Source organism: Heteronotia binoei, unplaced genomic scaffold (genome assembly GCF_032191835.1).
Source record: "Heteronotia binoei isolate CCM8104 ecotype False Entrance Well unplaced genomic scaffold, APGP_CSIRO_Hbin_v1 ptg001331l, whole genome shotgun sequence".
Classification (NCBI taxonomy): domain Eukaryota; kingdom Metazoa; phylum Chordata; class Lepidosauria; order Squamata; family Gekkonidae; genus Heteronotia; species Heteronotia binoei.
In genome coordinates this window covers 348,271-376,145 of record NW_026800237.1, presented here as the reverse complement: position 1 = coordinate 376,145, position 27,875 = coordinate 348,271, and the positions used below count along the sequence as shown (strand labels likewise).

General features: G+C 41.5%; 1 protein-coding gene across 1 annotated transcript in view; it reads right to left on the bottom strand.

Moving 5' to 3' along the window:
• LOC132591032 (receptor expression-enhancing protein 3-like) overlaps nt 1–27,530 on the bottom strand; it is a 59,678-nt gene extending 32,148 nt beyond the window's left edge. Inside the window, exons 1-2 of the mRNA XM_060263903.1 lie at nt 27,331–27,530; nt 1,255–1,327 (exon numbers count right to left, since the gene is read on the bottom strand). Of these exons, the coding sequence (XP_060119886.1) occupies nt 1,255–1,327; nt 27,331–27,362 (105 nt within the window). The 5' untranslated portion in view covers nt 27,363–27,530. The remainder of the gene's footprint in view (nt 1–1,254; nt 1,328–27,330) is intronic.
• Nucleotides 27,531–27,875: the final 345 nt, after the last annotated feature.

Below are 27,875 nucleotides of genomic sequence, written 5' to 3'. Positions count from 1 at the left end.
AAAGCATTCAAAAGAAAATGAAATTAACAAAAGAGCTCTGATTTATTTTCCTACAACAGCAAATTTAGCAAAGAACCAAAGAGTAAAACCACATTCACCTTTCCCTAAGCCACCTATATACCTTAAAAGATGTTAGCTTAAGATAGGCTACTTCTTCTTGCAGTTTCAAACAGTCAGAAGTAGATCATTACCTCAGTTCCCTTGTGTGGGATTTTTCCCCATTGCAAACATCAGCAGTCTATGCTCAAGATGGAGTTCAGGTGTAAACAAGAATGGCTTTGTCCTTCGTGGCTTAAGACGAAATGGCCAAGAGCAACCAAGTGCTTCTTCCTCATGGCCAGACAATATGGAATCCCTCTTTGACCACCATGTTGTGGGTCTACTCCAAAGGGTAGACAGAATCCATTCCCTTTTGCTCTCTGAGCTTTGGTCATTCTTTGCATTCCTAGACATGATTCTCTAGCTGAAGCGTGAATTGGTGCACCTTTTGTTCCTCCTTTGTGTTATTTGCCTTTGTAGGGCACCAAATTGCTCCCTGTCTGTAAAATGAGTCATGCCTAAACTGCTTTTCCCTTGTTAGTTAACAGAAGCTGGTAAAAACCATTGTGGCACTCACGGAGCATATATAAAACCCCAACACCCTTTTAATGAAGTTCTAACATGAAATTCTGGGGTGCAGGGCATTTCTCAGCCATTAACCAACTGAAGTTTATTGAGCAGCTAGGGGATGTAGCTCATTTTACAGATTCCCCAGGAAGCATACTTCTCTACCACCAACACACTTGGCCGGGGGCCATTCAAGCAGATCCATTTTGAGTAGCATGGGGTTTTTTTTCACAAAAAAGATGACAGAACCCTATGTGCAGTTTACAAAGCTTTTTGATCAAACCTGCTTGCATCCATCCCAACTTAAATGCTAGGTCAACAATAAATAGGAAGCTAGATGTGCCTTGAGTGTCTGCTTGATCTGTGTTAACTAATGCTTCAGCTTGTATAGTCCAAGGTTATGGACAGCATATTTAGGGAGGAGAGCCAGTGTGGTATAGTGGTTGAAATGTGGAAGATGAAAGTGGAGACCCAGGTTTGAAGCTCTGCTGTGCCACAAAACTCACTGGGTGAATGTGGGTCAGTTGCTGTTAGAAACTACTGTGGATGTTTGTGCCTAGGCAAGAGTCTGCATGACTTGACTGTGCCTTAACATTATCCAATCAAAATGAAAACATGTCAGAACTTTAAAGAGTAATAAATACTCACATATTCCTTCACATTTTTTGTCTTTACCGCTTTGTATGAATAATAAGCAGGATACAGCATACCGAAGATCAACCTGTTGAAAAACAAATATTTTAGGTTTGACAAAAGTCACACATTAATCAAACAATGCACGTACAATGCAGCCTTAACAGTCGAGGAAAAACAAAAGGCATGGGAAAGGAAAGAGTGACTTTTCTTCCAGTCAGTTCAAAGGCATCCTTTGACTCCCACAAGATCACCCAAGAACAACCACTTCAGCTTCCCAGTACTACTGTTGTCATATATCTGGCCAGTCCAAATGAAACAACAATGTGAACTCCCACCCCAGCAAAAGTTACATATTTCAGCCACAACCCAAGACAAACTTAAGCATGCCCAGGATCCCTGAAATCCAAGGCCTAAATGTAACATTGGACTTAGGCTTTTATGCATCTCTTCCCTCCCTAATTTGCAATATGCAAGACTCCTCAAATCCTCTCTGCAGTCAAATAATTAGCAAACTCAGTTTGCTGTCAATACATAGTAGCACACAACCTCAGGACTGTTTGAGGATAGAATTGCCCTTTGTCCACATTTCTTATTGTTTTTCAAGACTATCTACAAAAGCTTTTTAACAAAAAGTACAAATATTAGGAAAGGTGAGTCCCATCCCCTTCTCCAATAGATTAACACAGATTACCTCTATTATGCACTGACCTGGATAGCCCAGGCTAGCCTGATCTCATCAGATCTCAGAAGCTAAGTAAGGTGGGCCCTGACTAGTATTTGGATGGAAGACTTCCAAGAAATACTAGAGTCATGACACAAAGGCAGGCAATGGCAAACCACCTTGGAACATCAGCTGTGACTTGATGGCATCTTCCTTCACCACCTCTATTACAGTCCATAGTAAATTTCCTATTTGCCATTCCTACAGGAATACCCTTGCACTCGAGATAGTGCCTAGAGGCTTTGATGTACAGCTTTAGAAGTTTAATGGGCTGATGAGCGGCAACAAGTGGGTTACGGACAACCTACAGAGGCTCATGATGAATTTTACGGGAAGCATGAAAATGTGGGACACTTTACTTGCTATACAGAATACTGTTGCATGGAACTCAAAAGGTAATTCCTTTCCAGCTTGCCAGAAAACAACTTAATAAATGAAGACTGTTGACATTTCAGGTAAACAGCAGCAATCACAAAGACTACTAGTAATGCACTAAGGTAAACAAATATGGTTATTTATCAAAACGTAGTTGGCAAAAGTACAGCTTCTTCTATCTCTGCCTACGTATCAAGCAGTCTCAGATCCTTGACCTTGTCTCTTGTAAGCCATATAGCGCATGCGCAAACAGCACCATCAATTACTTGAACATTCTGACCCGCAAAACCATTTGGATAAAAAGTATACTCTCAAACATTTTATTTAGAAAGTCTGTCTGCTGCCTCTCCAGAGACCCACTCAGGGCAACAGGCACGTAAAAAAAATCATAAAAACATAAGCTACATAAATATTATCTAAATCAGGAGTATCAAACTTGCAGCCCACAGAATGCAACCAGCCCGCCCAGGGCTTTAATTAGGCCCACGAATTTTCTCCCCACCCCCCTCCTGTCCTCACCCTTCGAAGCTCTCCCAAGCTGCCCTGCTGAAGTTCCCAGCTCCTTCTACCTTGTCTTTACCTGATTCAACACAAAGCTCCTCTGGGTTTGCAAAGCTGCAAAGAAATGTAGAATGCATTTTCCATTAAGGTCTCAGCACCTAGACAGACTACTCTGGGAGTAGTCTAACTGAGGATAGATACCTTAATGAAAAATCCATTCTGTGTTTTCCAGGATTTTATCATTTTTATTGGTTTTAACTACAAAAGAAAGAAGAGTAAGCATAGATACAAAAAAGGGGGGGGGAGGGCATATACAGAATGGAAAAAAGCAGGAAAAAATACAAATTTAATATCAATTTTAATTCTACCTCCAAATAAAATATCCAATTCGTTCTACCTGCAAGTATAGAATTCTCCATTTATTTTTCCATCTTTATCTTTCATTATAAAACATTTTCACTAAACTATTATTTAGAATGCAAGTCTAAACAGTTCTTCAACACATATAAGTATAAACAAGTCAGAGCGATCTCAACACGGAACTAGCTGCTTTGGCTTAACCATGTTAAAAACACAGACTAGTTTGTTAGTTTAACACTATCCTCATTAACATAGACACAAAAAATTCATATCTTTATCCTTAAGAAGCTAAAAGAAAAATACAACACAGTATTATGTATCTCAATATAAACAGTTTCTCCTGGGAGGCATATAAAGACAAATCTACCAGTTTACATAACAACTGTGCTGTTTGCCTTTTTAACAATTAATCCAACTCTTATATTCCTATTGGGCTAGAAAAAAACAACTTATTACAACCCAAAAATAAAAATCACATGCCTGTTCTTATTGAGAGTTCCATACCCAACTACCCACCAAGATAAGAACATTTCAGGAAACCCTTCTTACTAAGAAGAAATCTATCTCCTGAATTGTAACTAATATGCACCTTCTCTCTCCTTAATATGGTTTGTGACCAATATCTTTATACTTGACAGATTAGAAATAAGAGCACAATAATTTATCTATCTTATTATAGACAATTTCTTCAAACAAACATTAGATCTACTAATTAACAAAATAATTACAATATCTACCTTCTTAAGAGTTATAGATTAACTTGTAGGATTACCCATATCAATAACAAACATAAAATGCTAATACCATTATCTGTTAAAGACAAGTTCACCAATTTATCAAGTAATTACGCTGCCTTCTTAAAAGCTTAATCTAAGTTAACTATTTTTGCATAAAATTATTTTCAAAGACTTTTTAGTCCTTTAGCTTTTATATCCATATTATTTTAAACAAGACAACTTACTGTAGCCCAAAAAAGAAAAAAGGAATCTCACTTACCCTTCTAATATCACATATCAGATTTTCTTACAAAGTCCATATCCAACTATCCACTGAGAAAAATATAATTCAGGAGGCTCTTTCTGAAAGATTTCCACATCATGATTTTCTGGTTAAAATGCATCTTCTTACTTCTTAATGCAGTCATCCTTCTCGAAGAAAGTGGGAAAAATTCCACAGCCTTTATTCCTCTTGACCTCACCTGAATCAGTCTCCATTTCCGGTCTTTTTAATTACGCCATAGGGTTCCATTTTGATTTTCTTTTGTTCATTTCCCAATGAGTCGCTCTCCCATTTCAATTCCACAGAAGTCACCGGGTTCTCTGCTCATGTAGATTTGAGATTTCACTAGCTTTCAGCACAAAGGCTCCCATTTGCTTCTTAACCAACTCTGTCAATAAACCAAGATCTTACCTCAGAGACTTCAAACTGCTTAAAATATATTTGTGAAAAATTTTGCTTAGCAAAGCCATTTTTCTCTGTCAGCAAACTCAGTCCATTAATTCAGGTTGAAAAGTAGCTCAGGTTGAAAAGTAGGTTGAATAGTCCATCCTTCCATCCTTCCCAGTTTCCTCCAACTGGAGTTTTAAATGTTAGCGTATAAAAGCTTGACACCGATCCATTTTATGCTAACTCTTATTCTAAAAATAAAATGTATAAAGATTTCCTTTTGCTATAAAATTCTCTTAACAAGTTAATTTCAAGTTATTTAAAGTGTATTATATCTTCCTTTTTCCTTTCCCTGATCTTATTTTATTTTCAAATACTGTGTTATTATCATTATAATTACTATTACCTTCAGTTTGTATTTTGTTTTTAAAGGTTATTTTTGCTCTGTATTCTGTCTATTAAGCTTACGATGTTATTTCTGTTAATCTTGACGGTAAACTTCTTGCGCTATGGATTGTAAGCTACTTTTATGCCTTAATAAAATGTTTAAAGTTAAAAAAAAAATGTTAGCGTATTAATTTCAAATCAGACAACAAGGAGAAATCCCTCTAACAAGTATCTCATTTTGTTCAGACCATATTGCAGCCGAATAATAGTCTCTTTAACAAATATCCAATTATGATCTGGTTCGATTTAAGTATCCATACTCAGATTAATTCAAATTGTTTCCAGTACTTAGAGATGTTCTTTAGCTTTTCACGGCCTAAATCACAGGGAAATTAGAGGTATCGATTTCTTTCCCTTCCTTTGAACTGCCAGTTTATTGAAATGTAAAAACGACCCATTAGCCATTGGCGATTGAAAGCCAACTTACTTGCATTGTAGAGTTGTCATGCTTGAGATAGAGGGGTGAGAGATCAAAAGCTTATTGAAGAGAAGAAAAGCAAGCGATAGGGCGTTCACCTCTTGTTGCTGTAATGGCGATCACGACAGGGAAAGCTTCAGAGCATACAGAAAGAACAGGAGCAACTGCTGTTGCGCCCGTCTTGCTGTAAAAGCCCCATGCCAAAAAGAGACCCCTCCAGGGCCTCTTTGGGGGTGTCACATCCATGTCACCCCTCCCCCTGCCAGACTCAGGGGGGGTTGCAAGCAGGAGAGCTCATGGACCCGACTGAGAGCAAGGCGACGTGACCCGGACCACCATTCTGCGTTTTCCACAACACTGTCTATGCTGCAGGATATTTCAATGCAGTGGAGCTGAAGTAGTTTCACTTTCTAGCGTTTGTATGGCCAATTGAAGCTGTTGTATGCTGGAATTGTCTCCTTGCAAATGAAGAGTTGTTGCTTTGAGTCATCTTGTCTCTGCTGAATGGACTAGCAAACTGTTTCCTAGTGAGTACTCTAACCTGGGAACCCACAGTCAAAGGGGGATAACTACACTGAAAAGCTATTGCCGATCTGAGTAGACTCAGAAGGAGAAACGTGCAATGCCCAGCCATTTCATGTTTTCATAGGCTCAGAACATTTTATACTTTGAGTTTATATTTTTAGTTTCTGCTGTGATCCTTGTGCTTTCTTGATAATTTAAAAAATTACATTGCCAAATCCCACTATTCCACCACCTTTGCATTTGAAACAAAATATCACAAAAGGTGTAGGGGTTATCACTGCAGTAATGATGAACTTCAGACAAACCAAAATTCAGCCCAATTTTTCCCTATGACGTCCTAACTTGCCATCTTAGAGCCACAATGGTGTAGTGGTTGCCGGTTCTGTTGGAAACACTGGTGGGAGGATTGAGAGGCATTTTGGGAGCCAGAAGTGTTATCACACAACATGCTTACATCACCCAGAAGTGACATGGGCATGCCAATGACAGGAGTAACGCTCTGGTTTTGGGGCAAAACTCTATAGTAAAATCAGTCTCAAACCATAGAGTTTTGCCCCCCAGAAGCCTGAGTGTTGTCACCAACATGTCTACTTCACTTCCAGCTGACACAAGCATGTTGCATTTATTTCTAGTGATGTCACTGTTTGGGGATGGAATTTTGTGGATGGTAGGAGCCCACAAAACCAGGGGATCCCTGCTTCCAGCTGGGGAATGGCAACCCTACTAGGTGGTTAGTGTGCTGGACTGTTAGAGTAAGAATGGGGAGACCCAGATTTGAATCCCTGCTGTTTATTTATTATTTATCATATGGCAGTTACACACAGGAAGTATATAATGATACAAAATATGTAATCAAGTTGATACAACAGGTATGCAGACCAATTAGGCAATCCTTCTAAATACTAACATCTAGATTTTTCAGTGCACTCAGTTGCAGCTGGGGAGAATTCAAAGAGTTCACATCTCCCTGGAAAGCATGATGCTTACATTCCTGTGACAGATGGAATATAGCCTGGAGGGCTGCACCACAATCACATTCAGGTTCTGGTATTTTGCCCCATTTAAACAATAGGTCTTCACAACTGTCGAAGTCTGTTCATATTGTATTAGCTGTTTTCCATATTTTATGTGGCAAGCCAATTCCTGAGGGCTCCTCACTGGTGTTTATCAGGTTATAGACAGGGGGAATTGAACAGTCAAGGCAGCTTCAACAGTCCCAGACATACAAGACCACCAATTTTGCTTGGCCTTGGTAGCCTTCTAGCTCACCTCCTCATGGTGCATCCTGGATGACACTAAAAAGCTAGAACTTCTGGCAGCCAGACAATTGTAGGATCTCCTGGCTATACTACACACATGAATCCCTGCTCAGCCATGGAAGCCTGCTGGGAAAACATGGGCCAGTTACACACTCTCAGCCTAACCCACTTCACAGTATTGTTGAGAGGATAAAATGGAGAGGAGAACCATGTGAGCCTCTTCAGAGGATAAATCATCTTGGTTACTCAGAGATAAAAATAAACAAATCACTTAACGTCTGATGAAATGTCTGACAGATGTTAAGTTGCATGATAACTTTTGCAGTAATTCTTAGGCTCTCCTTTTGTGGTGTGAGGGTTCATGACTCTGAGGTTGTGAAAGGATGGAGAATAAATCAAGTAAATAAATAACTGGAGCAGGGCTGGTGGAGACTACAAGTTTTAACTGGCCACCAAGACAGCCGAAGGTGCCGTGACTACTCAGAATGGTGCTACTAGTACATTGCAGCATGTTTTATCCTTCAAAGGCATGCTTTAAAGTATTTTTTTAATAAAAGATATTAACCCGACACCTTTGAGGCATGGTTGTTTATGTCTAAAAATTTAAAAAGCTGCCCACTCCTATTGGAAGGACAGGCATATAATTCTTTTCATTCATCTAACTCAAGCATTTTTGGCTGATCCAAACATTATAGTGACCAAGGACATGTAGGAAAGATAAAAAGGCTCCTATGAAAACCTGCAGTGTATTACCTTACGCTGGGAAAGTTAATTTCCAGTCTGCAATCTACTACAATGTAGTGGGGCTGCAATGCTCCAGAGACCATCTTGCTACCTAGTAACATTATTTTAGTTTATGTGCTTTAGCAGTATGTTCAGGATTAAAGAGTCACATTCTTACAATGAGGATTTTGTTTTTCTAAACTCAAAGAGCTAGCTTCTATTTAATACTTGGTTGCCATGGTAGCTTGGTGAACCATGCTTTAAATCACCAGATGGCTGTTTTCAATTCCAAACAGGTGCTGGCAACACTCCAGTTCTTTCAAGTATTTCCTACGGCCTTCATTTCTGTACAGAATAGGTTTCAGCAAATGTACGCAAGAGTCTGCTGGAGACAGACTGCACATAATTAAGTATATGCATAACCTATTTACATTCACCTCAAACATGTTCCAACAACTGTCTCCCACCTACACCAGCCACCTAAAAGTGGCATTAACAAGTTCAAGAATTCCATACCGCTTACGTGAATAAGGCAAATAAATAAAAGTGATTACCACAACAAGTTTTGCTTCTGGCCAACTAAAACTGGGCTCCTACGTTAGAAAATGCCAACCCTCTGAAAAGCAGTTTAGATGAATAAAAACCAGCTTTCTGATATGGATCAAGGCAAGGTGACAGGGTTTATACAAGTTTCTTTGCTTCTTTGGGGGGGGGGGGGGAACCAGGCAGGAAAGTAATTTAGCAGGGTTGCTAACAAATTAAGAGGCATTTTGGGTGCTACCTGTCTCTTAACTGGTTAAATCAGTAACAACCATCATCTCACATACAGCTAACAAAAGCTTCCTCCCTCTAATAAATTTTAACACTGTCTCTCACCAGCTTGGGACTTCTTCTAAGAAAGCCTTCTCCTGGGAGGTGATTTGGTTTATTTGGTGTATATAGTTGAAGAAACTGCAAGACAATATGACCAAATATTATTATTCTCTTTTTAATTCTCAGATTTCTCTCTTGTGGAGCTTATTTTTTCTGCTAATTTGATAGGTTATTGTTGTTGAACTTGAATGGGGGAAGCTGCATTTTGAGGTAGATTTATTGTTTTATTTATTTATTATTTGTTAAAACTTTTTAACCTCACCTTTCCTCTTGGTTCTAGGCAGTTTACAATAGTAGTTCTGAAGCATGTCCAATGAAAACCTAAATAAAAAATCCAAATCCCAGGAACAGATGAAAGTTAACTGGAAAACCTAAATTGCTTCAGGTGGGTAGTCGTGTTGCTTTGAGGCAGCGGAACAAAGTTTGAGGCCCCTGGTACCTTTAAGGCCAATTAAGTTTTATTCCAGGTATAAGCTTTTTCTATGTATCTGAAGAAGCATGCTTGCATATGAAAGCATATACCATGAATAAAACTTTGTTGGTCTTAAAGTGCTGCCGGAACCAAACTTTGTTCAGCCTAAATTTCATAAATCTTCCACTGTTTGAGGTTCAATGGAATTCAAAACCACTGGGTTTTTTTTTACAGTGGACAATATTATACACAATTATCTTGCACTTACCTGCTCACTTAATTCAGCATTAATATAATCTGATAAATGCATTGTTAAACTGAAGGCAGGGATCTGTGTTGGCATCACTAACCTTTCCAGGGAATCGAGAACCTGAACCAGCCTGAGGCTGTGGTCTAGCTTCACTTATTACCTGGAAGTACACTGTCAAGCCCTTTAAATGATTTTTCAGGCAAACAGGCATGCAAAATGAACCTGTGATTTGCAAGCAGAATTGAGTCTCAGGGAGAGATACTTTGTAGCCCTGCTTGGACAGAGCACATTCCAGGACTGGATTAAAGTATCAGTCTTAGCCCTGTCCTACCCTCAGCACCTCATGTTAATTATGTCTAAAGTTTCTTTGCAAGCATTCTTACAGCCCACTACAATACTATAAGTGCAGAGTCACACTGGCTAGGAACATAAGAATGTAAGAGAAGCCATGTTGGATCAGGCCAATGGCCCATCCAGTCCAACACTGTGTTACACAGTGGCCAAAAAAAGAAAGGAGTTTCACAAGTGGGGTTAGAAGCCCTTCCACTTTGCCCCCCACCCCCAGCACCAAGAACACAGAGCATCACTGCCCCAGACAGTTCCAATAATATGCTATGGCTAATAGCCACTGACGGACCTCTGCTCCATATTTTTATCCAAACCCCTCTTGAAGCTGGCTATGCTTGTAGCCGCCACCACCTCCTGTGGCAGTGAATTCCACATGTTAATCACCCTTTGGGTGAAGAAGTACTTCTCTTTTTTCGTTCTAACCCAACCGCTCAGCAATTTCACTGAATGCCTACAAGTTCTTGTATTGTGAGAAAGGGAGAAAAGTACCGTATTTTTCGGTCCATAAGACGCTCCGGACCATAGGACGCACCTTCCTCCTGGGGGGCGATCCACTGCCTCCGCCTCCGATCCCGGCGCTTCCCCCGCGCCTGCCTGCCTGGCTCCAGCTCTGCTTCCAGCAAGCGCTGGGATCGCTCCACGCTGCCCCCACCGCAAACCCAGCGCTTCGCGAGCGCCGGCTGCGGAGGGGGCAGCGTGCTTCCTCCATGCCTGTCTGCCTGGCTCCAGCTCTGACACTTACAGCAAGTGCCAGGATCGCTCCCTCCGCCCTCTGATCCCGGTGCTTGCTTTAAGCATCAGAGATGAAGCCAGGCAGACATGGAGGAAGCACGCTGCCCCCTCCGCAGCCAGTGCTCGCAAAGCGCTGGGTTTGCGGAGGGGGCAGGTGCTTCCTCCATCTCTGTCTGCCTGGCTCCAGCTCTGATGCTTAAAGCAAGTGCCGGGATCGGAGGGCGGAGGGAGCGATCCTGGCGCTTGCTTTAAGCATCAGAGCTGGAGCCAGGCAGACAGGCACAGAGGAAGCACGCTGTCCCCTCCGCAGCCGGCGCTCACGAAGCGCTGGGTTTGCGGTGGGGGCAGTGTGGAGCGATCCCAGCGCTTGCTGGAAGCAGAGCTGGAGCCAGGCAGGCGCGGGGGAAGCGCAGGGATCGGAGGCGGAGGCAGCGGATCGCCCCCCCCCCCCCCGGAGGAAGGTACGTCCTATCATCCCTTTGCTCCATAAGACGCACACACTTTTTCCCCCACTTTTTTTGGGGGGGGGGAGTGCGTCTTATGGTCCAAAAAATACGGTACTTCTTTCTCTACTTTCTCCATCCCATGCATAATCTTGTAAACCTCTATCATGTCTCCCCCGCAGCTGATGTTTCTCCAAGCTAAAGAGCCCCAAGCGTTTTAACCTTTCTTCATAGGGAAAGTGTTCCAAACCTTTAATCATTCTAGTTGCCCTTTTCTGCACTTTTTCCAATGCTACAATATCCTTTTTGAGGTGCAGTGACCAGAATTGTACACAGTATTCCAAATGGGACCGCACCATTGATTTATACAGGGGCACTATGATACTTGCTGATTTGTTTTAATTTTCCTTCCTAATAATTCCCAGCATGGCCTTGGCCTTTTTTATTGCAATCACACAATGTCTTGACATTTTCAGTGAGTTATCTACCACAACCCCAGATCTCTCTCTTGGTCAGTCTCTGCCAGTTCACAACCCATCAACTTGTATTTGTAGCTGGGCTTCTTGGCCCCGATGTGCATTACTTTGCACTTGGCCACATTGAACCTCATCTGCCACGATGATGCCCACTCACCCAGCCTCAACAGATCCCTTTGGAGTTAAACAATCAATACTCTATTCAGCTGCATCTGAACAGAAGGTCAAACAAAAACAAAAAACTGCAACCTGCTGCCTCCTCTTCTAGGACTGGTGCCTCTTCCAGCATAAAAGGGACATAGATGGAAGAACAAAAACATTAAGACTATGAACTGAGATTTGACACCTTTGCGTCTGGGTATTCTTTACTTGGTTTGTCAGTGGCAGCTGCCGAACCATCTATAACCAGATGAATTCACACACACACGTTCTTGGACGGCCTCTGAGTAGTTGGAGTTCCCCCATCCCAAAAATCTTTATACAGCTAGCAGATGCGTCCTGAAACTTGTTGCTGCACAATACTCTTGGAACATGGCACTTGTGTTGAAAGATAAAGGCAGTCAAACTGTCCCTTCAGGTCCAGTAGCACCTTAAAAACAAACAACATTTGTGGCAGGGTATAAGCTTTCATGAGTTTCCTTTAAATGGGTTTTGGAAGATCCCCCTGCTTTTCCATTCTGCTGGCCTCAAGGAGCTGCTCCCCAGAGGAAAGGAGGGAGGAAAGATCTACAAACATCACAAACCAGAACCATTTCACAGAAGTGGGGGAGGGTTTGTCCTGGTTTGAACCTCCATTTTTCTGGGTCATGCCCATCCCTAGTTCTTACCATAAAAGATCAACAGAAGCCTTTTTGTTTCAAAGGTCAATGAAAAATAGTATAGAGCAGAATACACTCTTGTATATTAAATCAAATAGTTGCCCTGACCTGAATAACCCAGGCAAACCTGATCTCATCAGATCCCAGAAGTTAAGTAAAGTCCTGTGGTTAGCACTTGGATGGAAGACTTCTTGAAATACCCAGTCAGGAAGCAGGGGCAGGTTCTATTCAGCCACCTTTCTGAATATCCTCCAGGCCCCCAGTAGAGGTCACACACCACAGGTCAACATGACTTCCAGGTACAAACACGCACATGCACAAAAATATACAAAAAAATATCCCACTCTCTGCTGCCATGGAGCCACCAAGGGTGCTAACAAATTAAAACATACAAATTAAAATAAAAGCCATTAAAACCAACATACAAATACATCATTAAACCTATAATACAAAATCACATAAACATGGACTTAGTAAATTTAGCTGGTGATTATGTTTGAATCTAATTTCTTAGCAGCCCTGCCTACCACACCTTAAAGCTACAGCTATAGTCCTGCTGCTGGCCTTTGTGTGCAGGTTCCATTTAAACAGCTCGTTTTTCCAGTATCTGAAGAACACAAGAAAGGCAGCTGTGCAATTGTCTGTGCAACACTCTGCCTGGCACTTTTGAACAGTCGTTTGACCAGCAGCCAAAACCATTATTTAACAGGCTCTGTAACAAAGTATAATTGTAAGGCACTTCACAACCCAAGAGAGAAAGCCCAATTCTGTTATATGCAAGAGATTTCACATTTTAAGCCTATACCAGTCTCAATGACAAAAACTATTGTTTTTTACTCTGTGCCACAACAACATCCAGCAGAATTGTAATATTTTCCTCTTCAGTGCTTTGTTAAAACAGTTAAACAAAAGAAACTGGAAAAAGCCAACAGCAAAAAATAAAAAAGATACTGAACCTCTTACAGGGAACCCCTTTTGCCAACTTTTTTGTATATAACTCAATCTTAGGAACTTGCATTTCCCTTAATGTGAAGTTTTCCTTTCTTCTGCTCTAAGCTTGCCTCAACAAACAGATTCACAAATAAGACTTCAAGTTTCAAGTAACAGAGTAACACACACCAATTGAGAGCTGGCTAACTAAAACTAGCTGTGAATATACAGTTTGAGCCTAAAGTAAATTACATCTTCTCTCTCCAATCTCCTTTAACATCTCTCAATCTGGACAAACTTCAGAAAGCTCAAATCTTCCAGAATTCAATCTAAAATGCAAACATGTCACTGATTGTTTCCAATATGCCAAGGAGATAATATTTTGCTAAACAATCAAAACAATATACAGAAAATCAGATACTGAATACATACATCACAGGTGCTGTCTCAAAACAAAGACATTTAAGTAACACACCTTTTAAAATGTTTTATAAGGCTGTTTACTTCTGATGTCAACATCTCGAGGTGCATCACTTTAAGGTGTGTGCCAGATCCCAAAGGTTCTATTTATTGCATACATAAAGCCAAGTATAACATACAAAGCAAGCATGTTTCTGGCATACTGGTGTTCTCAACATAGTGTAAAGGAAAATCCAAATAAATTTAGCAATGCATTCGTGGACACAGAATAAATGCACTTTATTAAATGCTAGGAATAAATTAGGACTGGGCCCAATGAGTTCTCCCTCAGAGGCCTCTAGTGATACCTTCCAGACCAACACTCTCTCTGATAACGCTGTTGGTCTTAAGCACAGGGCTTCAAGCTCTCTGTCTCTTGCTTTCCCTCCTATCTCACTCTCTGTATCTGGCCTGCTGGTACAAGACACCATTTTTACCCTTGCATCTGTCCTTCGGACTACTGGTATTTCAAGGAGGTCTCTCAATCCAAGTACCTGCCAGAGTCGACCTTGCTTAGCTTCTGAGCTCAGGCTTGCTTGAGCTATTCAGGTCAGGGCAATGCAATCAATACTCAACACTCACCATTAGATTTCTATTGCAGGATTGCTATTCAAAACTTTACTGACAATACATAGCCCTAACTTTATTCATTTCATGTATTTTGGTCTTTGTCTAAGGGTAAATCAATGTGATCAGCACACAGTACCCAACCCATGAATAAACTCTTCATTAACATTGGTGAAAGCTATCATGGTCAGGATTCTATGTATTACGTTTATAGCCCACATTTCTCACTAAGAAGCAAAGTGGATTACAGTATAAATTGATACAAACTGCATTAAAAGACATCTAATAAGGAATGTACTGGGATTACAGAAATCTGGATAAGCATTGTATATTAGACATGGTACAGAATATAGACATAAAGCAGAAAATTAGTACAGCATCCATAAAAAAAACAAGCAAAGACTTCACAGGCTTAAGGGCCATGGAGAAAAATCTTCCAAGTGTTGTTAATGTGTGTCAGAAACTCATCTGGAACAACAAACCCTCCTCTTCACAAAATTTCAAACATTTAGAAGGGACAGCAGACTGCACTTCAACAGGATGGAACAGACCTGGTTCCACGGAGCACACAGTTCAATTCTGCCCGTTACCTGCCTACAGCCAAATGATTCTGCAGCAACATATTCACACACATGTACAGATAACTGCCTGCTCTCTTGTGCTACCAGAATATTAGACGGAGGTAATAGAGACCTCACTCAGACATGCAATGTAACCACAAAATTTACTCATAAGTGCTTGGGATAAGTAACTACAGCTAAACAGCCTTGTTTTTGAGCATACTGCTTACATTTCTCAGTATAAGTTTGCTACCATACCTCACTGCCAAGAATCTTACTCTGAGCATACCCTGCAATTCTGAACCTACAACACAAGCCACAGCTAATCTACAGCAACTTTCCAAGACTGAAACATTTCTCATTGTTCAGTGGCATAACTTGCCTTGGCAACAGCAGACGGTTTAATTTTAAAAGGCACATAAAAGTAGAAATTGTATTTAAAGGCTGTACTTAAAGAGTTCCTCGCCTCACCACAGAGTTACTTACTCAAGATAAAGTCAAACAAAATTAATCTATGTGCTTCTTTTGAATACTGGTTTTGTGTTATGACTACATGCTACCAAGCACATACTATTAAAAAGGCAGTTCAGTTCACATTAAATAAAATGTGCAAGAGGAAAATTTTGTATTATTTTAAGGGCAAGTTGAAAACATTGCTTCTTTAAACAGGATTTTAGAAAGCTGGATGTGCATGAGTGCCTTTTTGTCCTGGAAATACCCTCTTGCTGCCAAAGAACACTTATTTAAAACATTACACCATCTGAAATACATAGATGTGCTTTTAATTCAGCCTGCATGCAGTTCTCCAAAGCCCACCTACTCTACCACTGGAACGAAAAACATAAAACAGGTCAGCAAATTATTAACTACACAGTCTCCACTGTCACCAATTCCTTTTAAATTGTTTTCACCAAAAGCATTCAGCCACTAAGTTCTGCTCTAAAAAATTGCCCTAGTCTTTTCCCCCAACCTTCTCTTTCCTAACCTTAAGCTTTCCTGGGTATTAAAACCAATATCTACCTTTATTTCTGCCATGGAGCCTTTTTCACATCACCCTTTTGTTTCAGACTACACAGACTCTCATAAGGACAGGTCCTAAACCACCTCGGCCAGCACACAAGTAACTTTGAGCAGGGGTGGCCAACGGTAGCTCTCCAGATGTTTATTGCCATTGGCCATGCTGACTGGGGCTGATGGGAGTTGTAGGCAAAAAACATCTGGAGAGCTACCATTGGCCACCCCTGACTTAGAGGCACCCAAGCACACCATAAAAAGCAACAGTTTGCATGACTTTTGTATCTGTTTCTAAGTTGTGTACTCTCCCCACTGGTTGTTGTTGTCTGATGCTGTCTAAGTTCAGTGGCACCTTTAAGACCAACGAAGTTTTATTCACGGTATGAACTTCCAAATGCACACAACCAACATCCTTGAGGGAGCCAGCAACTTTGACTTGAAATGTTTGTGAAGAGAGTGTAAACATATAAAATTTTGCATGAACCGTATATGAATATGTGACAAAGCCTCTGTGTGAAACGGCCAGTTCCAGCTTGTGGACCCGTGATCAACTCATGGAATTGGGGTTCAGCTTTAATGCCATGACAATCTCCAAAGAATGGCACTGGACTTTGCTTCTGAATGATTGGAACGGTTGCAGTGGATTGCATTGGTTTTCGAACTGCTGATTTGTGGTCTCCCAGATTCACCAGGAGTTTGAGTCAAAGCGAAAAACATAGTAACAAACACATGATAAAATTGTTTTTTATTGTTTAGCATATATGTAGGAATCTTTGAATAATTATACTCTTTACATTGTTTAATGATTTCTTGCCAGTAATTTTCAGCCTTGAGCCCTTTGGCTCTGGATGAACATTATAAGGCATCACTGTAACTCAGCAATAGTCAGTTTCTGACACTTCATCAGATACCAACTATGAAGCTTTATCAAATCAGAAAAAACCCTATCCCCACTGCCGGTGCTTCTTAGGCTTTACTTCATCACAGTACTACTTTGAGGAGCAGACAGGAGACCAAATAACACTCTGCCCCTAGGTGTTTTGATCTCTCTAAAAGGCATCTAAATGAATATATATATGTTTCACTACCCTTACGCTACATTTACCCATTAAGTTACTGGAATTGTGAACACTTTAACAAATGCATAGCAGTTCAGTTAACAACCAGTATTTGCGGGGAGGAAGCAGGAGGGACCATCACAATAGACAGTTCTAATCCATTGATTGAGCTTCTTAAAGTAGGAGCCACACCTAGACTTACCCTATTTCACAGGTTCCCATCATGGCACCTATGGGCTTCATGGCCCCACAAACATCTTTCATGGTGCCTGCCAAGTGTTCCTAGAAGATAGATGGGGTCAAGTGGGGCTTTTACCCAGCAGGGTGCCTGATTGGCTGTGCAGATTTTTAAAAACTTTCTTCAACAGTAGCTGCCATCCCAGCACATGGCTCTTTATTGCATGATTGAAAGTAAGCCATACATAGAAGAAGACTGCAGATTTATACCCCACCCTTCTCTCTGAAACAGAGACTCAGAGCGGCTTACAATCTCCTGTATTTTCTCCCCCCACAACAGACACCCTGTGAGGTAGGTGGGGTTGAGAGAGCTCTCACAGCAGCTGTCCTTTCAACGACAACTCCTACGAGAGCTATGATTGACCCAAAGCCATTCCAGCAGCTGCAAGTGGAGGAGTGGGGAATCAAACCCGGTTTTCCCAGATAAGAGTCTGCACACTTAACCACTCCACCAAACTGGCTCTCCATGGGGTGAAAATAGGTAACAAAATATCAACATGTCCATATTAAAAAACATTTTATGAAAAAGAGCTTCTGCCTGAAATGTTGTAGAGTTATGCATAATCTCACTCAGTGACATTCTGTGGCTGACTCCACCTCCTAAGACAGCCATTTTGTAGTTGTGCCTGCCATTCTGTGTCAGAATTCCAAAGATGCCCACAGGCTCAAAAAGGGCAGAAACTTCTGCCCTACTGCAAAGTAACTCCATAACTTTAAGTATTTCAAATGGGCAGCCATGTTGGTCTGAAGCAAAACAAAGTTTGAGTCCAGTGGCACCATTAAGACCAATTAAGTTTTATTCAAGGTATAAGCTTTCATATGCAAGCACACTTCCTCAGATACAGTGTGAGTGCACACAAAAGCTCAAACCTTGAATAAAATTTTGTTGGTCTTAAAAAGTGCCACTGGGCTTAAACTCTGTTTTATATATTTCGGTATTTGTGCTTGTATTTCTCCCCTACTGAGACCTATGGGAATTTACAACATCATCTCTCCCTATCAGCTTTCACCAATCCACTCTGGCAGGTAAGACTGTGAAAACATGACTGGCTCAAGGTCACCCAATCAGCTTTCATGGCACAGGCGATCTGAACCTTGGTAGTCCAGTTCCTTGTCCAAGATTCTGTGCAGAAAACCGCACTGGCATTGTCTTCTCCGGCATAAAACGTAGGGACCTTGGTGAGGCACACAGCAATGATTTTTGCTGGGGGAGGGCTGCCCAAGACAAAGATGGCTGCAAGGAGAAGCTACAAGGTTTATAGTCCCTCCCCCCTCCATGCAGTGAGCCAAGTATGGCCTCCAAGAAGTCCCCTCCTTAGAAGTCCAAGACCTCATCTCACCACCCCCCCACACACCTTCCTAGGTTCCAATTCCTACCACAACGGCAAGAGGAATGAGTGGCCAGATAGCCAGAATGAGCTGTGAGAGCTGCCAGCCAGGGAGGAGGACATGCACAGGAGCCCAAGAGCAGGCGAGCAAGCAAGCTGGCCGCCCTTCCCCCCTCGTCATCTCCCCAGGCGAAGCACCCCTGGCACCGCTGTCTGCCCCTCACTCCCAGCATTCAGAAATATGGCTTCTCACCTTCAGCCAAGGTCTACCACGGAGACCTCCGTGGTCAGTGCAGACTTCTCCAGGGGATTTGGGGGCAATGGTAGATTGTGTTTGGGGGGGCTGGGGATGTTACTTTGAAGTTAACAGGTGGGTCTGGGATTCTGGGGCCCCCCACTGTAGATATGGACCTGTGAATAAGGTTTATTTTTTCTACATTTAGCGTTTACAAATAGTATTATTTGTGTTTATTATTTATAGATATACTACAGCATTATTGACAAACAATTTCATGGAAAATTTCAGATGATATAGAAGAGAAACCAAACTTGGCATCAAGCCCTCCAGAACCTTTTCTTCCACTTCATGTTCTGCTTCCTGGCCTGTGATCTAATTCGGATCTCAATTCAAAGTTTGAGATAAACTGTTCTAACCCATTTTGTTTATGAGAAGAACACTTTTAGGTTAATTTCAGTCAATTCACATCTGTAAACTATAGGAGCCAATTAAGCGATTGCCCATCCTTCAAGGGCAAGATACGAATAGCAGCTATAATGAGAATTCACAGGCATCAAACATTTGGAGGCACCAATGAAAAAAACTGTTTTAATTCTTATTGGAGAACGTTCAACTAGAGTTACTTCCAAGCTGCAGAGAAAGTTGATACTTTTGAAGTACTATTCAACCTTTTAAAAAATGAAGTGTACTAGCAGCGCTTGTAGCATTTGTTTCTAGGTGTTGAGTCTCTGCTCATTCTAAAAGGGCTAATTTTCACACTCTGTATTCATAAATCACAGACTGGGTTGCTAAGAGGCCTAAAGAAAAACGTCCTGCCCCTTTAGTAGAGGCTTAATGGTATAATATTTACCAAGTGATATTTTCTTATATGCCAGAAAGCATTACCTGCTCATTTCCCCATAGTGAGTAGACAGGGCATTTGTTTCCAGGTTCGCAAATAACCCTAGTAATACTCCATATTGACATACAAAGATATGAGTATTATAACTAGGGCCTGCTGGCCTCTCTCTTCCTTCCTGGAATGGAAAATGGTAGAAGTAGGAGCAGAAATAAGGGTTTCAGTGACTGCCTTTCTATAAGGAATCATCAGTCCTTTTATTAAGCAGTAACAAGTTTAACTGGATATATAATTTTAATATGAACTTTATAGGGTTTTTTCCTATGATGACCAATATATGCAGAATTTATTATGCAAAGGGATTACAATAAGAAGGTAATGTGATAGCCGGAGGATGCCTTTCTTGAAGTACACTTTTTAAAGCCATCATTTCTAAAATTTACATACTTGATTATAAACCTCAACACCAGCTGACACAGAAGTTATTGACTTTTCTCCTTTCTTCCTTCTCCTATTTTCTCTACCTATGAAGTGTGAAAATGTCAACGTGAATGCTGCATTTTATTCCTGACTGCTTGGAATAAATTCAGGTAGGTAGCTGTGTTGATCCAAAGCAGAACAATGTGAATCCAGTGACACCTTTAAGACCAACTAAGTTTTATTCACAGTATAAGCCTTCATGTGCATGCACACTTCTTCAAATACAATGAAATGGAAATCGTATAGAGGGTGAGCAGTAAATTAGCATACAAGGTAATGAGGATGTTTAACAGATTCAATGACCATACCAGAATAACAAGCTTAGTTTCTATGGTCACCATTAACTTTGGTTTAATTCCAGGGGGGAAACACAGTAAAGGAAATAAATATGCCAAAATTGGAAACTGATGGACAGATATATCCTTAGTTGTGCAAATGCTGAGAGCTGTGTAATACTGCTGACATGTAAGGAAGCAGAACTCAAAGGTTTTTCACACTTAGTATTCTACATCTTCCAAAACATCTACATCTTCCGCCCTGAGCCACTTGGTGGGAAGGGTGGGATATAAATTACAAATAAATAAATAAAACAAATATGTTGTAAACCAACAACAAAAGCTACCAACAAGGGTTCAAAACTGTTTCCTGGAGAGCCCTGAAAGCTGAACGCAGCATCATGAAGTTACCTCTGTCCACAAATGATGTTTACTCATAGTACTCAGAGAAGCAACCTACTTACTGTATCTCATTTAAACAGTCAGTACAGTACAGTTTATTTATACAGCACCAAGCCAACAAAAAAGCCTAATAATTAAACAAATTTAAACATTGAATGGCAAAATTATTCATGGTTAAAATAGAATAGTAAAATTAATAAAAGCATCCATAAAATCAAGAAATGTATGCATTTCTAATACAAAGACAAGCATTACAAAACTTAGCTACTTGTTTTGTGATATTCAGATTGGCATCTGAAATGAGACAGACTGAGTAGATAGCCCTGGCTTAGCCTTAACCCAAAGGAAAATGTATTTAGCATGAGCTTAACTATACCAAGGACATCTTAGAAGCACATATTCGATGGTTTCTATTTCTTGCAACTGATTTAAGATCAATTTTAGAAATATAGCAGGTGGTACCCTTTACAAATGGTTTGTGATGTGTTAATGACCCTGTTATTAGATTTGAATAAGAGGTCTTAAATAATCTTACAGTTTTACATTTGAACATTTTTTTACAAACTATTTTACTTGAAGCTGTTTTTTTTGTTTGCTGGGTACTTTGCAGAAAGTGAAATAAAAGCTTGCTATTTTGGACATACATCAATACATTTCGATAGATCCAAATGGGCAGTTGTGTTGGTCTAAAGTAGTTGATGAAGTGTGCTTAGAGACCACACGAAAGCTTATGTTTTCAATAAAACTCGGTTGGTCTTAAAAGAGCCACTTGACTCCTGCTTTGATCAATACATCTCATTCTCAATGTGGCCAACTCTGTGGATGAGCATATGAAACAGATATGCCCACAAACCAGGGTTGCACAAAAATCTGAAGTTAAAAATGCATTGGGAATTAATCCCCCCAAAACAATAGGAGCGCCTGTAGCTTTAAGAAACAAATGCCTCAGTGGCCATTGCTAGGCAGCCACAATAGATACTGCCAGTCTTTAAGCCTCGGTTTTGTCAGTTAAAGCCAGAGGGCAGGGCCCTTCCCAAGTCTGTTACAGCCTTTGAGGGAAGGTTCATCAGGACAAGGATCAATACAAACCACTGCTGACTTGATACCATGTGATTTGCATGAGTAACCCAGGACTGGTTACTTCATACTGCTCAACATTTGCTCAGGCAAATAGGCGTGAAAAACCTCAGCTTGAGACCCTGGAGAGCTGCTGCCAGTCTGAGAAGACAATACTGACTTTGATGGACCAAGGGTCTGATTCAGTATAAGGCAGCTTCATATGTTCATATGTTCAACAGAGCCCTGACCCCTAATATCCAATGCAGTGTAGTAGAGTTTCAGTCTAAGATTTGAGAAACGCAGATTCGTATCCCTGCTCTCCTGTAAACTCCCTATGTGACCTTGGGCCAGTTACTTATTCTAGCCTAACCTATCTCACAGGATCACTGTGAGGATAAAGTGAGGCAGAAGAAAATGATGTATGTTGTGTTTCCATTGTGGGAAAAGGCGGGGTATAAACAAAATAAGGATTGCTGAAAATAGGGGGAAGGGAGACAGCAGAAAAAAAGGTAACTGGTGACAAAGAAGCAAAGAAAAGTGAAGATACATTTGTTGCCAGACAGCAGGAAAGAGGAAATTGAGTGGAGAATGAGATACAAGGGGAAATGAGCTGTCCTTATGGGCCACCATTTGCATGGGGAGAGGCTGCTGGGGGAAGGGAAGGTGGGGAAACTGAAGACAGAAGAACGGACAAGGTAGGTGAGGAGAGAAACAGGAGAAGGGGAGAGACTACAGGGGCCTCAGGGAAAAGAAAGAGGAAATAGCGGGGGAGGGGGAAATTACACACCCGGTAAATCCTTGCAGAGCTCCTACTTGTTAGTACTATTAAAGGACAATATATACTGCAAGGCCTTTTATTCCAAGTCAAAGTGTAACACTGCTTGACTTGAGCATGAACCATCAATTATGACAGGAATACGATTATGCTCAGACAGACAGAATGGTACAGAACCTAAGATTATATATTATCATTCACTTTTAATTCCATAAAAGTGTTATTCTAATTCAATTAAACTGGCCATATGCATAGCCAAAGCTAAGCTTTGCCTTCATTATGCTAATATTTAAGCAGCTTTCTCAACCAGTTAAGCTAATCATCCAAAAAGAACTATTACTGGCCTTGAGCGAATGATTTGCCAAATCATCCACTCACTGCTCAGTAACCAATGCAGATGCACAGAGGATCAGGTCACGTTTGTGGCAAAATTGATTTTTAAAAAGTGTCCAAAAAACTGAATCAGATGTTTTCATTTACTTAAACTGGGTTTATGTTTTAAAGCTTCAACTGTATTGTTTCTTTTTTAAAAAAATAATCTGGCATAAAGTGTGAACTGAGTGAAAATGTATTCAGTTCTTTAAACTGATATACTTACAGAACTCTGCTTTTTGTTTTGCTAAGAAATAACTGCAGAAAAACACCTTTATCAGTAATCACACAGCACAACAATTCATATACCGTAATTCTAAGTATGGCTTCACATTGACCACAGAATTACTGAACTATCTGGGTAACTTCTTACTCTTGTTTTATGCTTACAATCTACACCCTGATCTTGTCAGATCTCAGAAGCTAAGCAGAATCTGCCCTGGACAGTATTTGGAAGGCAGACCACCAGAGAATACCAGGGTCATGATGCAGAGACAGGCAATGACAAACCATCTCTGAATGTGTCTTGCCTTGAAAACCCGAGGGGGTCACCAGAAGTCTGCCAAAAAAAAAAAAAACCCCATACCAGATTTCTGGAATTAATTTGCCATTCTAATTAGGAAATATTAAAGGACATGGTCATGAATAGATAAGTATCTTCCACCACTAACCACTGCCAGACCTTGCTTCCGGTCAAGGTTATTTTTGTGAGGTGGGACAGGACAGAGCGGGGAGAAGGGGCAGGATAAAAAAAGAAAGCCATATAGAGGTGTAATATAGTAATATGCATTTTGGAGACCCAAAAGTCATGAAACTCAGTGACCCGGGCCAGTCACATAGCCTACTTCATAGGGCTGATGTGAGAGGAAAACTGAGGTGGGGAAAGGCCTGCATGGCACCCTTAGCTTCTTACAGGATGGGCCAGACAAAAACAAAAGCAACATACAAAAACAAACACTGGAAAGAAGTGGCTTCTAATGTAGTAGATAGGTGTTGGCCAATTCTTATAGCTGTGGGTTAAGATTCCTTATCTGGGGTACAAGGAATTAAGAACTGAATGCTTTCTAATAGTAAAACTACTTAAATACATAACAAAGTTATCACGCCCCCCCCTTGAGGCTGTATATCAAATCAATACATTTTTATTGCACAGCAATCAATCAGTTAATCTACACTTTTACCTAGCAAGTACTTAAAATAGAAAATCTTGATTAAGATCAGTAGTTTAAATCAGCCTATTGTATGCTATGCATATGCACCACTAGAACATTAGTAGGCTGGACTTCTAAGAACCATGTCATTATCCCTTTGATGATATGTGGCTGATTCTCCAGCAGAGCAGTGACTGCCTCTGAACCTTCAGAGCTCAATGCATTTATTGGAACTTACTGCTTGCTCAGAAAGGTTTTTAAGAACAAGTCTCTCTTGGCTGCCTGGGCCATTTCTACCACAAACTCATCATTATAGAATTCCAAACATCTGAGACACGTCTACTGGTTGACTACACGCTTTTAAGGAAAAGGCTTTGAGCACTTAATGGCTTGCTCACGTGGCACAGATGCTCAGGACGCCTTAGCTGCACCACAATAAACAGCTTCCCTTTTAAAGAATAGGTCCCTTACAGCTAAAACACTGGTGCCATAAAAAAATAATGCCCTTTAAAAGGCAAAAAAAAAAAAGTTTAATCACAACTTTCTAATGGAGCATGCATACATATTGCCAGTTGCCCTACAATAAAAAAGGAAACAATGGCTCAGTCTTTCCTCAAACACAGCGTTTATGTGCCATTCATAGCCACCAGCACTGTAGATGCATTTTGCCATCTAAGCTTTGGTATTTTTTAATACCAGACTTCAACTGAGCTCTCAGAAGAGAAGTGGCTAGTTCCAAGACAGTTACTGTTCTGGAACAAACTGCATGGGGGTAGCAACACTTTAAGATAACAGAAAACTGTAATTTAAGAATTGAGCACCTCTTCTGAGTTCAGTTGGCCAGCCAACACCCTGACCGATTTCACACTTACCACTTGCTTCTCTTCTTGTTGCAAGGCTCCTCGCAGCAGCTCTTTTTTCCCAGATTCTGCATTGGCATCTCTGGAACAGGGCTGCATGTTCCCTACCCAGCAGCAACTCAAGAGGCAAGAACAAGACCAGGACAAAGGCTAATGTGGAATCAGTCTCTGTTTTACACTTGTCACTAACTTAAGTTAAAATCCCTGCAACATAAGTGTAAAAACGTGAGATAGCTGTTTGTCAACCTCCTTATTTCAAGTACAACAGAAGGCCTGTTAGGATAAGCAACTTTTAAAGCCTAAATTGCCTCCCCCCCAAAACCCTCCCCTGCAACTTCTTCCTGTGAAGATGTGAAGGCGCACCAGCCAAATAATAATAATAATGGGGGCTATACGGGGCTAGCCTTGACCTGGATAGGCCAGTCTAGTTCAATCTCATCAAATCTTGGAAGCTAAGCAGAGTTGGCTCTGTTTGGTATTCAGAGGAAAGACCACCAAGGAATTCCAGGGTTGTTATACAGAGGGAGACAATGGCAAACCGCCTCTGAACATCTCTTGCCTTGAAAAACCTACAGGGCCCCATAAGTCAGTAGTGATTTGACCACACAGTACACACACACACGGCTAGACTCTCTTGGGGTAAGCCAACCCCCAGAAGCACTAATAGCATCTCAGGACTTCACCCAAGACTCAGCTGATGGTTGTGTAGGTCCAGGAGATTATGATGGGCATAAATCATGCCTGCTCCTGTACCATTGGCCCCAGCAATGTTGCCAGTGCTTCAGTTGTTTGGCTGAAATCTGGCTGAGTGCCAAGCAAATACTATGGTGTGCTGCTGACAGCACACATGTTGGTGGGGCTATCTAGCCCCAAATCTGCAGCATATTAAATACTAACAAGAGTTGCAACTTGAGTTTAAGTCCCTGGAAAGAGCATACTTTCAATACCTCATAATGAAAGCACTGCAAACCTCTGACAACCATTTGACAGCAAACCAACAAGACAATAATTGTATGTTGTCATAATCAAAATGGTGCTTCCAAAGCCCAAACTAATTAGTCCAATTAATACAGTACTACCAGCTAAAATATAAGTAGCAAATCCTGAGTATCACTCAAAGGGCTAAGTCAAGCACCAGCGGGGCCTCAGCAATCCCATCATCATTCCCATAAAAGCCTTCATTTCTCCAAAAGCTGAGAAATCCCACAAACTCTACCGTTTTTCTTTGTGACGCTTCACAGCGTTGTCATTCAAGAGCCAACTTCTGCCTTAATCACAGCCAAGTCCTCGAAAATATTTTCAGTGTCAGGGAGCAAAACAAGCAGAACACAAGGGTCGAAGAGTCTTTACACATGCACAGAGTTCAAACAGATCCAAATGGACAGCCGTGTTGGTCTGAAGCAGTAGAACAAAGTAGAAGTCAAGTTCACCTTTAAGACCAACAAAGTTTTCAATTAAGCATGCTTAGAGCACATGAAAGCTTACTTTCTGAATAAAACTTTGTTTGTCTTAAAGGTGCTCCTGACTTCTACTTTGTTCTACAGAATTCAAACAGTGAGTCTACCACCCACAAACAGCCTCCCTTGAGGAAGCACTTCCCAATCCCAAGACTTGGCCTTCAGGAAGGCTTTCTGGGCTACGCAGCACCTGTCATATGAGGGCCACATTCAAGACAACTCGATCCAGTCCCGCCACATTCTTTATCACATGCCGCCACCAACAACGAGAAGCGCTCCCCAGCCTGTGCCATTCCTAGCCCTTGAACCCAACCGCAGAGCAAGTGCGCAGGAGCCGGGAGCGGCAGCTAAACCCAGAGGCAGCAGCGCGCCTCAAAAAAAAACCCCTTCCTTACCTGTCGCATTCACAAGTTCCACTATCAGACCACCCCCACCCCCTCCCCGAAACACAACATGGGAATGAAACGTCAACCTTTTGACTGGAGAATGTGAGAAGGAAGAAAGCCAGCGGGTGTTTTACCAATATCATTTTTTTTTATTATTTTAACAAGCAGTACAATATATGCTATATCGATTGCAGTTTGCAGTAAAAATTGTAACTAACCAACAATGAGAGTAACTGAAGTGCTTACATTCGCTTTTTCTTTTTGGAACAGTATTAAGCTTCTATTAAGAATTTATAAATAGAAAACATTAGTTTTTTAAAGGGAATGACAAAGAGCATTTCCTAAAGCCGGCCCCGCATTGTTGGGAGCGCGCAAAAGAGGCCATGTAAACAGAGCAGGAGCCCCCTATCCCACCCGAACCTGTTCCCTGCGCAAGCGCAGTAGCACACCCTCCCCTCACAGAAACCTCACAATCGGGGGGAGAGGAAACGTTCGGCGCCTGACAGAAAAGCGGTTGGGAGGGGCTGAGAAGCGGCCAGTTTCGGTACCTTTCCGCCCACCCTTCCCCCACTTACACAACAACGCGGGAGATGATACAAGACACCATGATTGCTGTTGTCGTCGTCGTGGCTGTTCCTTTTGTCCTGCCGCCGCCCCAAGACAGGCCGGGCCAGATCGCTCGGCACCCGCCCCAACCAGCTTGGCTTCCTTCGCCGCGCCGGGCTCCAAATGGCCGCGACCGTTTCCACGAAAAGTTTATAGCTCCGCCTCTTCTCACCTCAAACCTCACAATAGGCGCGGCCCCGCCTACTCAGAGCCGTGATTGGTTTGTGACGTCCCGGCTTATACCTCAGCTCGGCTCGCCGTCAAAGCGAGCCGCGGCGCATGCGCGTTGCTTGACGGTAACCGTGGAAAGAAAAGGATGGAAGGATGGATGCAGGGCGGCCCGGGGGGGATTTGCAGTGTTGGCGGTAGGATGTAGAATTACTCGAGTGGCTTAGCGCCTATCCTGTTCAGAAGTTCTTTGTTTTTAATTATTTTCTACATTTTTTTGCTTTTGGTTGTTGACTTAATGACAGCTTGAATACTCATGAAGCTGCCCTATATCCAGCAAAGTGAA